The sequence below is a fragment of the Coffea arabica genome, chromosome 2c, assembly GCF_036785885.1.
Source record: "Coffea arabica cultivar ET-39 chromosome 2c, Coffea Arabica ET-39 HiFi, whole genome shotgun sequence".
NCBI lineage: Eukaryota > Viridiplantae > Streptophyta > Magnoliopsida > Gentianales > Rubiaceae > Coffea > Coffea arabica.
In genome coordinates this window covers 3,200,388-3,211,833 of record NC_092312.1, presented here as the reverse complement: position 1 = coordinate 3,211,833, position 11,446 = coordinate 3,200,388, and the positions used below count along the sequence as shown (strand labels likewise).

Here is an 11,446-nt window from a genome sequence, read left to right as displayed (position 1 = left end):
TAAAGAAAGTTTGATCTAACTTATTTATGATTATATGCTAGGCACTCTTCATTAGACCAACCTTAAATAATTATATATTGTTTACAATACTTTTAAGAACTTTCTCTACTCTTTTTTTTTTTTTACAGAAAAAAGTTGAAACTCTTGACTGAAATGAAATTTTTACCATACAGCTCAGATGCTGCAATCACTGCAAGGAGAAATGCCTAAATCTAGGATTATCTCATGCATGCCTGTCCTTATAAAGCTTACCAAAATCATACAATCCTAGACATCTGTTGGGCCTCGTCCCATCTTGCCAACTTTCTTTACCATCTGACAGTGAGCCCTCTCCAACGACGTGGTAGAATCCTATGCGTCCAAAATCCAAATACTTCACAATCTATTCATTTTATTTTCCTTTTTACTATTTAGCAGTATGGAATGGAAGGCCCCTGCAAGTTCTTGTCTCTTCTCCTGGTCAAAATGTTAGAGGTTCTTGTCTCTTCTCCTTGTCAAAATACTACAGTGTCAGAAACAAGAATCGAAGAACACTGTAAACAACTCTGTCACGTTACTATCGCATCTGTATCAGGCACGCCCAACGCCGATTTTATAACCCCTTCCGTCACTATATTTTAACATTCCATAAAATAAAAAAAGGAAGAGACAACAAATCAAACATAACGGAAGAAGAAGAAGAAGAGGGAACCCAAAAAATCAGGAAAAGATAAGGAAACAGGGCAAGAAAACCTCAAAGACTACTTTCACTGCTACTTTGAGCTAGAACCGGAAATGGGTTCCTCACCGTTTCTATTCTTCATGCTTCACCTCCTAGTATTCTGCTGTGGGCGGGCATTTTCCAAGAATGCAGAGTTGGGAGCTTTGATGAGCCTAAAGGCCAGTCTTGATCCAGAAAGCAGGTTGCTTGTTTCATGGACAGGATCAGGTGACCCGTGTGGTGGTTCGTTTGTGGGAGTTGCATGTAATCGCAGGGGTCAGGTTGCTAATATTTCTCTGCAAGGTAAAGGGCTCTCAGGGAAGCTGTGTCCGGCAGTTGCTGAGCTCAGATACTTGACTGGGCTGTACTTGCACTACAATGCTCTGTATGGAGAGATACCCCAAGAAATTTCAAGCTTGAGCGAGCTCACTGATTTGTATTTAAATGTTAATAACCTTTCAGGAGAGATCCCTCCTGAACTTGGAAATATGGACAGCTTACAAGGTGTAGATTTTAGTCCTTCTGTGCTCCTCCGTAACTGTGTTTTTGTGTTAAGTTTTGTGAGGTTTTCTTCTCATAGCTTATTGTGCAAAATGCTCATTCTTTATTCCTTTTCTTTTCTTTCTCTCTGCGTCGGAAGGGGGAGGGGTCGGTCATCGGAGTAGACAGGATTACTAGCATAATGTGAGCAAGAAAAAACTTCAAGTTATTTTTTCTAGTTGCTAAAATCTGTTGCATGTTATTGTAGCTTTATCACTCTTGAGGTCCAAACTTAATAATATGAACTGTGCAAGTGCTTTTATAATTTCTTTTACTTCTTTTTCTTTTTTAGTAGTGAAAATTTTCAACTTTTTCTTTTCAATTTTGGGCGAGAGAAAAAATTGAACTGTATTCTCTCTTTATAAGTTGAGTTTAGTGTGTTCACTCAGTTTGATATGTGGCTTTGTATGTTAATAATTTCAATCCTAGTCATTAGGTTGGTTCTCTTTATAAAATTTTTGTCTTTTCTTTATATCCCGCGTGAATTATATACTCAAATTGAAGACACAATCTGGAACTTCATGAGAAAAGTTTAAATCTTTACGTAGTCAGTGCAATTTTTGTTTTGTATTTACTGTTTAGCCTTGCACTGTGTTAAACGTTTCCTTGTGGCTCTGCTGTTGCTGTGTAGTTTTGCAGCTTTGTTATAATCAATTTACTGGAAGTATACCAACGCAGCTGGGGGCTCTAAAGAAGCTAAATGTTCTTGCTTTGCAATTTAATGAGTTAACTGGTGCAATCCCTGCAAGCTTAGGTGACTTGGGGTCGTTGATGAGACTAGACTTGAGTTTTAATCGCTTATTTGGCTCAATCCCGACAAAATTAGCTGATGCTCCAATTCTTGAAGTTCTAGACGTCCGAAACAACTCACTCTCTGGAAATGTTCCTAATGGTAATCTTATTCACCCAATATTATACTAGAGACATACATTTCTTGTAGTCCATGAAAATATGTTTACTTTGAACTCTTAAGGGAGGGGGGGGGGCAAATGCTAGTTGAAAAATAATTTACTGGTTCAAAGCTATTTATGAAAATTTATGTACCATCAGATTTTTAACTTATGGGTGAGGGACGTCATTTTGATCTTTTAATGGTGGATGCAGCTTTGAAGCGATTGATTGGAGGATTTCAATACGAGAACAACCCAGGTTTATGTGGAGCTGGTTTTTCATCTTTAAGGGCTTGCACTGCTTCAGATCGCCCGAATCCAAGTAGACCTGAACCTTATGGTGGTGGCCCAACTGGTCTGTCAACAAGAGACATTCCAGAGACAGCTAATCTAAGATTGAACTGCAGTGAAACTCATTGCTCAAAATCGTCTAAAGCCTTGCAGGCTTCTGTTATTGTTGGAGTACTTGTGGTTTGTATCATTGTGTTAGTTATCGGAATTCTCAGTTTCTCACATTATCATCGCAAACAAAAACTTGAGAATGCATCGGATGCACAAGATAGCCGCCTGCCTACTGATCATGCCAAGGGTGCTCAGAGGAAGAATGGTTCTCCGCTTATCAGCCTTGAATATCCCAGTGGGTGGGATCCACTCGCGGAGGGTCGACATTTTGGTGATGTCTCCCAAGAGTTTATGCAGAGCTTCAGGTTTAATCTGGAAGAGGTGGAATCAGCTACTAGGTACTTTGCCGAGAAAAACTTATTGAGTAAAAGCTACTTCTCTGCTACTTATAGAGGAAGCCTAAGAGATGGATCAGTTGTTGCTGTTAAAAGCATTTCAAAAACTTGCTGCAAGTCAGAGGAATTAGAGTTCTTAAAGGGACTGAACATACTAACCTCGTTGAGGCATGAGAATGTGGTTCGTCTAAGAGGCTTCTGCTGTTCCAAAGACCGGAAAGAGTGTTTTCTTATTTATGATTTTGTTCAAAATGGAAATTTGTTGCAGTATTTTGATGTTGTGGATGGCAGTGATCATGTCCTTGACTGGTCAACAAGAGTTTCAATAATCAATGGAATTGCAAGAGGTGAGTTTATCTTCTGGTACTTCTCAGAGAATTTAGTCAGTTGATGCAGAAGCATGTTTGAAGACGTAAAAGTTTCAAAGGTCAAAACAATTTTGCAAGCTCATAAATCACTCAGAAAATACATTTCCTTCAAGTGCATTAGCAGTAAATGCTGCACCAAATTAGTAACATCAGACTAGTATCTCAAAAAACTTCTCTTTTATTTCACGTTTAATTTTACTTTTGAAACTTGTCTCTCTTGATTACCATTTGAACAAAGGAGTAAGATACGTACTGGCATGTTTTCACATAATGTGTTCATAGGCTTCATTGCTAATTTAGCTAACTTTTTTTCTCTTTTCATTTTCTGAGCAGGTATTGAGTATTTACATGGATACAAGGTGAATAAACCAGCCATTGTTCACCAAAACATTTCTGCTGCGAGTGTGCTGATTGATCAACGAAACAGACCTTTGCTTTCTGATTCGGGTCTCCACAAATTACTTACTAATGATACTGTCTTCTCAACACTCAAGGATAGCGCTGCGATGGGATATTTGGCTCCTGAGTACAGTACTACTGGCCGGTTTACAGAGAAAAGTGATATTTATGCATTTGGGGTACTTTTGTTTCAAATCCTTTCTGGGGTTCGAAAAGTAACCAGCTCAATGCAAGCTGCTGCTGACTTAGGAAAAACTCAGGACTTCATGGATAGAAATCTCCATGGAAAGTTCTCTGAACCTGAGGCCATAAGGGTTGGGAAGGTTGCTTTGTGGTGTATCCATGAATCTCCAGAGGAAAGACCTGGAATTGAGACAGTTCTACAGGAGCTTGGTAACTGCACTAACTTTTCCTAGAACTCAAAGGTTCTTATTCACAGGTATTGATTTTGTAATGTTCCGTGCTAATCATGATTTGTGGTCGATTGCTACTAACCAGTTACAGATGACGGACTCTTTACAGAGATTGTAATGCAAAGTACTCTCAATGAGGACTAAACTTTATGTGAAATTAGCTAGTAGTGGTTTTTACTTGTGTCGCAACCTACTGTTTGAATGCTAATCATGATTTATGTGTAGGTTGCAACTAACCACTTACTGATGACGGACTCTTTAGAGAGATTGTAATGCAGAGTCCTCTCACTGAGGGCTAAACTTGATGTGATATTAGTGGGTGTTGGTTTTTCCTTCTGTGTCACAACCTATTCGCCTTTTTCGACTTGGAGAAATCACATATTTCCAGCTGCATGATGCATTGAATTAACCGTTCACCTTTCTCACATGTTGTGAATAACTGAATATGTATCTAGCAGTCTTTTAAAGTCTCTCGCTTCTCTCATTTCTCTGTTTTCTAACCACCTTTAGCATTTATCAAGATCGACCAGAGATGAAAGTATATCTCTCATCTGGAACCAAAAAGCAAATAGTGATGTAATATCGTCTCACCTGGAAAAAGAATATGATAATCAATTAAACTCTACAAAAAGTTTGTATAAACTTTTATTAGGAGTATATTACATCAATTTGCGATTTACATTTGTCATCAGTAAGACCGTAAAGAATACTCATTTAAACCGAAAAAGAGCCTGAAGTACTGCTCTCCAAGAACTTGATTATATTGGGACACAAAGCTGATCTTAAGCTTTAACAACTCTTCCTTGAGGAGATCTGATCCTGAATACGTGTTCTTCACCAGTGCATTTGTCCACTTTAACAACCCAGTGGCTTGTTTTCACTGATTTGACAGGATAATAATTAAAGTTGGCATTTGCAGATATTCTTGTCAGCAGCAATCCTTCCCCTATTGGTAACAGCTGAGTGTGCAAACCGCCTTTCCTCCAGGACCCCTTGCAAAATGCATTATAGCCTAGGACTATGGTGTTCTTTTGCCTGGTGCTTTCCTGTATTGTTCGGAGAACTCCTCCATGGTTTTCAAGATTACAGTCAATGGCTATGAAATCTGCCTCCTTGCAGTAGTTTGAAAGCATCATGTGGGCGTCTCCCATAACAAACTGAACTTGAGTTGCATTACTTCCCAAGATCTTTTCAGATATATCTAGTTCTTCTTGCCCACGAAGGATGCAAATTACACGTCCACCGGTTTGTTGAGCCGCTGCCACCAGGGCTAGTGTAGTGCAGTCCACAACGCTGGAACATGCAACAACGATTAATTGCACATTGTTTCCAGCAGCAAGAGCTGAAATGAATTCTGCTCCATTTGGCTCTTTGGTACCCTTTCCCTGCAGAAAAGTCACGTCACGGTCAATAACAGGCTAAAAAGAAAGCTAATAACATTTGATTTTCATATACAGGAACATAGGCAAAATTCATAGGAGCTTCGAAGATTTTGCAGTTGATAGCACTCACCATTTTCATGGTTTTAAGGAATGCTTTTGTGGCATTTTCAGCAGACCAGCAACCCATGTTTTCCTGCTTAGACATTTTAGAGAAGTTGATTACTTTTTTGACCTTGGATGTGGATTATAGAACCGCTCGTCCCACCCATTCGTGTTGCATTTATATAGACTTGACCATGAAGGATACGCCACAATGAAGGTATTGTGCTTCGCTGGCACTATTAAATTAGAATGAATTGCAACCAAACAAATCAAGAATAGTATAAAATAGTGTCAATCAGAATCAATTGGACCGGAAATTCAATGCTTTCTGTCACCGTTATACTATTTAATCCGCAATATGCCGTTAATGAAGGCAGTGTTATGGTGGAATTTGTATATTGTAGCTTCAACCTGATCAATGGCAGTATACACTTTTTTCCTCTCTACTTTTACCAGATATCAGAAGTCATTCCCTCAGGACTTTAAGCTTCCCTTTATAGTTTAGACACATTTTATGACCACTTCACCATCTCAGAAGGAAGAAAGTTAGATGGAACCGAAACAGCGCTATCAAAGATGCTTATTTTCTGAGCTACCACTTAGCTCAGGGAAAAAATTGTTTTAAGGGTGAAAAACAAAAAAACACCCCTTGTGATAAACTTAATATATAAAAAAGTCTTCCATGGTTTCAAAACGTACAACATGACGCCTCATATTTTGAACTAAATTGTAAAGGTGATGAAATCCATTAAATTTAACAGAAATGCATGAAAAATGCCCTGATATAATTAAGCAAAAGACAACTCAACAAAATCATTTGTTTTATTCTCTAGAGAGAGAGAATTGAGGGTTAAAGGGTAAAATAAGTATATTTGTTAAAAATTAGGTATAAATTTTTTTTAAGGTTCTAATAAGTCATTTCCATTAAGTTTAACGGATTCCGTCACGTTTACAATTTAGTTCAAAACATGAAGTGTCGTTTTATACATTTTGAAACCATGGGAATTTTTCTATATATTAGATTTATCATGGGTGACTTTTTTGTTTTTTACCCTAGTTTTAACTTGCATGGAAGGAGGCAAAAGGCCCAAATGTGAAAGATAAGGAAAGAAAAGGAGAGGGTGGCTGGGAGGAAGCGGAGGAATTGGTAAATTTCGTGGAGGCTGCTTTGAGAATAATTTTGTATTACTTAATTGTCAAATCTGATCATATCGAGGATCCAATTAATTCATCATATAATGCACCACTCCTTATAATTGAAATCTCTCATTAGCTGTCATGTCCTTTGCTGGACAGACAATTGAAATTCGAGGAAATTGTTAATAATAGCAACGAACTACAACTTGTAATCTTGTATTAATACTAATTAATCTGTAGAGACAAGGCAGAAAAACCTTGCTGTATCAAGATTCCTTCTGGACAGAGCGAATCCAAATAGGAAGTGCAACATCAAACACTGTGCTGAGGCAAACCAAAACCCTGAAAATGATTCAGCTTTGTTGCATGAATCTGATCCTTCCGCAAGATACGTTCAAAATCAGCAAATTGCATTGTACGATCAAGTACGTTAGACCCCCAACACAAAAAAGAAATACTTTTGAATTGGCAATCAGTTTTTTTGGGGGGTGAGGGGGTGAGCATCGCACCAGCTTTCTTTGGATATGGTGAAGGTAGCATTTTGCCTGTTAACTTTTTGCTTTTATCTTAAACAACTTAATTCAATCTTCAACCACAGCTATTACTGTCATAAATCAGTAGATCTAAAGCCTAAAATGGACCAAAAGTGGGACCATTTTCTCCTTGGACCTGTCTCAAGAATTTAGTAAGAAGGTGAGGATTTGTATCATGGACAAGACGGGGCATCAACTGATGCCTCGTTCTCCATACTGCAAGGTCACTCTTCATCAGTACTGTCATCCGATACAGAGCAAAAGACGACAGCATGCATAACATATGGATGCATGTGGCTAACTCGATTAGAAACTCTAGTTTCGTCTACAGAACCTGTACCCTTCAAGGAACCAAAGCATTAAAAAATCTAGCACTGCAGAAGCAGAGTTGCTAAGTGTAAATCTTGCCTCTGGATAGCCTTGCAGAGATCTAGATCCGGTCAAGTTGTCGCCCAGGAAAACACATTGATTGACAGAGAAACAACGTGCTTAAATTCTGTGTCTTTTGGTCTTTCTTGCACAACGGGAGGTCCCATTACTCTGATTCTGCTGAATAGATCAGGCAACTGGGGGAAAAATTTAATTGGTCATGATAAAACATATACTGTAGTCTGTACGTGCATTTTTCTCTTGGATTACAGCACACACTTCTTGGAAATTTCTTCCCTCTCAATGGAACTATTTTATTTTGATATATTTGACTAACCTACCTTATGCTCTATGAAACAGAGGCAAGAAATTGTTTTGGGAAAAGATTCCAGCTATTCTTCAATTATCATGATTCATTGTATAATCAGAGTCTACAGTGTATACATTTTGCAAATGAGAATGCACGTAAGTTGGCTAAGTGCATGTAGGTGGTTCGATTAAGGTTTATAAACCGTCTATCAGTAGTAGCACTAACAACCCTCCTGGCCCTTTGTCACATTCAACATCCACAAACATTAATTCAAAACGGATGCTGAAAACATCTAAAGACTGATTTAAGCTCGGTAGGTGTCAAAAATGCCGAAATATTATTATGTTGCTGCAGTACTTGGAAAGGTCTACAGGATGTGCACGTATGTCCGCAGCAAGCTTGAGCTATGCAGCAGAGAATTGAGGTATTCGTTCAAGATCTGAGGTTTAGGGATAATTATTGGACGACTTTAATGTCAACAGATGCGTGTTTATACGATGCCAGTCCATAGTGTTGACACCAAGGATGGACAAGGGGAAAAATAGCGAAACGTTCATAGATTTGTCATGAAACAGGTAAATTCGACGCAAGTCTTTTTTATTTCTTTTGGTGGTTTCATGTTTAAGCAGTCGGTTGATTGTCAGATATACTAACAAAGGGTGTTTGATAAGTTGATCCGCCCCAATGTTTCGCATCTGTGATGCACTAAATTGTGATATAGTTGTGAAATTTGGAGGAAGTATTGCCCAGTAACTCAGAGCTTCAAAAGAATTAGCTAGATAAGTAGTCCACTACTGAAATAGCAGATAGGTGCTGCAATCTTCATTATTTGCAGTTTCAGAATTATGCTGCGCATTAAGTTATCAATTAAGCTTAAGCAAATCCGTGTCATCTCTAATATCAGTTCTCTTTATCTTATTTGATTTTTGGTAAACATAAAATGAACAGCCACCACCGAGTACAAGCTTTGGAGAGCTGAAGTGCAACTAGTTCCCAGGAAGATCAAACCCGAAACACATGCTCTTCACCTGTGCATTTGTCAATTTTAACCAGCCAACGACTCTTCTTGCCTGAAACAGGAGATCTATTACTCTTGTTAACATTTTCAGCTATCTTGGTTACTAGCAAGCCTTCTCCTATGGGCAACAAATGAGCTTTCAACCCCTGCGGGCACCTCCATGAGCCCATGGAACATGCATGGTATGCAATAACAATAGCATTCCTGCTAATCACTTTCACCGTTTCAAGAATACGCTGACAATTCTCGAGATAACAGTCTATAAGGATGCAATCAGCTTCTCTATAGTCATTGCTGAGTAAATTTAGGGCGTCACCAATAACAAACTTGACATGTATTGCACTATCGCCGAGGGCTATTTCTGAGGAGTGTTGTTCATGAACTCCACGAACAATGCATATGACTTGACCACCAGTTTGCAGCGCAGCAGCTACCAGGGCCAGTGTGATTGAATCGGCCGCACTTGCACACGCAATAACCATAAGTTGTGCATTGTTGCCAGCAGCGAGTGCCGAAATGAACTCCGCTGCATCTGGCTCCTTGGCACCTTTTGTCTGTAATCGTTAAGAAACGTTAAACAAGTGTACGCATCTTGCCTTGATTTATAGCAACCTGCATCTTATACTAATGAAATGGACATCATCAGTGAGCTCAAGTGGCCTATGGCACCAGTTATGCAAGAAAAGTAACAATAATAGCTATCTCATGTGCATGTCAATCTCACCATTTTCACTGCTCGGAGATAGGCTCCAGTCGCATTTTCAACAGACCAGCTCGCCATCTTCCCCTTCAGGCTTTGTCAGTCTCCCTATCTGTTTTGAGCCCACTTTCAGGGAGTAGAAGACAGCCAAGCCTGCTTTATAAAGGGATGAATTTCTTATTTGTCTGCTTCTAATTACAGCATGCAGCATTCAATTCAAGGTAAGTTACAGGTATGGCCAAAGGGACTACTAGACCTGGTCATGTTCAATCTATAATAATGATGAACAAGGAATGAGGGGTGAATTTAATCCATTTAGAAACAAGATGCCAGAGAAATTATTCATCTGTGTCTGCAGTACTTACTTTGTGGAGCTACCTAAACTCCACCGTATTCTGTTGCATTTAGCTCAAGTCCGATCAAACGATGGTCATAATAAATCACTAGCGTTAAAAACCGTTTCCCAAGATATTCTTATGTTCATTGTGATGCTATGCGTCAAGGGAACAATCTGAATTTTATATTGCAGCAAGGGATATTGGAGAAATTCGTATAAATCATTTATCACGAGAGACAGAAAAATGAGAACCATGCTGGTCCCAGACCTGACACCGATTCGCTAAAAAAATTGCTGCAAGTCGAATCAAACTACTAGTGAACAACAGTAAGGCAAAAGAAAGAATGGTTCTGATGATAAAATGGGAATTGAATTTGGTCATATATTGCATGAAATCGATGACAAATGATCTGAGGCGTGAAACTGCTGTCTGCTTGCCTCTCTTCCACTGCTATGCGGATGAACATATACATAGGTTGTGGGCCTCTGGCATGCCCGCTGCCTAGACTCATCAACATTCATGGACTTTCTAAAGCCTCTCACAGATATCTTTTTTGCTCCTCCTGGGGTGCGATTCAAGTCGCTGATATATGTTGCAAATTTACATGATTGGGAGAGAGAATGTGAATACGGTCTAAGATTCAGCTTGGCGGTTTTGCGACCTTGTAAGGAACATGTTGCACATCACTGCATGGAATGATGGCAAATGGTATAAAGCATCACAAATGCTGCAACCGGCAAAGGTTAATCTTTTCTAGCGACTTGTGAAGAATGACCAATTTAAGAGCAAAACATAAAAATTGACGTTATCTGGTAATTTCTCAGGCTTTGTATCTGATAGGAGCAAGATATTAGCTTGCCTTCCGTATAACATAAAAAACTGACATTATTCTGGTAATAGCTGCTCAGGCTCTATATCTGATGAGAGCAAAAGATTAGCCTGCCTTCCATGCCGACCAATATTATATTGATGGCATTAAGAGTTCACACCAACTTGTTGAATTAATTCAATGTTTGATGGAGAAAAGCTACAAAACTTCAATGTATTGGCGACTGGAGGACAGTGCTAACATGTAACATCCATGTAATTGTAAACCCATTTTAATTTGTGGGGAGAAGTCCAAGACCCAAATCTTAGTTGGGCGTCTCGGACTGGCAGATACTTCACACTAGACAGATACTAGATTCACCAATCACGAACCTCACAAAAGTAGTCCTTTTCAAAATTTTCACACCACAGTTATATCGGTTTACACCTCATCTAAGGATGTGTCTGATAAAATTGAAATTTGAAATCTGAATTTATTATATTATTGAATTATTAAATATTAAATTTAATTTTTTTTTAGTGTAAGCAGAAAAATTCGAACCTGAGACCTCTTACTTACACTCCCTTTCTCCGTACCACCCAACCCTCCCTCCCTGAGTGCATATCACATCCAGTGATACTGAATAACTTATCACTTAATTTTGAGAGTAAATTTTACTTAGAAAATTCAGTATCACTTAAT

At 38.8% G+C, this 11,446-nt stretch overlaps 3 protein-coding genes across 4 annotated transcripts; 1 reads left to right on the top strand and 2 right to left on the bottom strand.

The window, feature by feature from the left end:
• The first annotated feature begins 446 nt into the window (after positions 1 to 446).
• Positions 447 to 5,067, top strand: LOC113725126 (uncharacterized). 2 transcript variants are annotated; one of them, XM_027248119.2, is made up of 5 exons: positions 447 to 1,204; positions 1,872 to 2,132; positions 2,345 to 3,214; positions 3,569 to 4,073; positions 4,967 to 5,067. In XM_027248119.2, the coding sequence occupies exons 1-4, from the start codon at positions 775 to 777 to the stop codon at positions 4,048 to 4,050; spliced, it is 2,043 nt and encodes a 680-aa protein (XP_027103920.1). In that variant the 5' UTR covers positions 447 to 774; the 3' UTR covers positions 4,051 to 4,073; positions 4,967 to 5,067. The 2 variants fall into 2 exon arrangements, with proteins under 2 accessions (XP_027103920.1, XP_027103919.1); XM_027248118.2 differs by lacking the exon at positions 4,967 to 5,067 and having other exon boundaries at positions 3,569 to 4,377.
• Positions 4,830 to 5,634, bottom strand: LOC113720380 (uncharacterized). Its single transcript, XM_027245261.2, has 2 exons — positions 5,560 to 5,634; positions 4,830 to 5,432 (listed from the first exon to the last, which is right to left on the bottom strand). Exons 1-2 carry the CDS (start codon positions 5,632 to 5,634, stop codon positions 4,830 to 4,832), a joined length of 678 nt encoding a protein of 225 aa, XP_027101062.1.
• A 3,144-nt stretch (positions 5,635 to 8,778) lies between these two features.
• On the bottom strand, positions 8,779 to 9,853 carry LOC113722672 (uncharacterized). The gene is made up of 2 exons (XM_027245933.2): positions 9,623 to 9,853; positions 8,779 to 9,452 (listed from the first exon to the last, which is right to left on the bottom strand). Exons 1-2 carry the CDS (start codon positions 9,677 to 9,679, stop codon positions 8,883 to 8,885), a joined length of 627 nt encoding a protein of 208 aa, XP_027101734.1. The 5' UTR covers positions 9,680 to 9,853; the 3' UTR covers positions 8,779 to 8,882.
• Between the last annotated feature and the right edge of the window lie 1,593 nt (positions 9,854 to 11,446).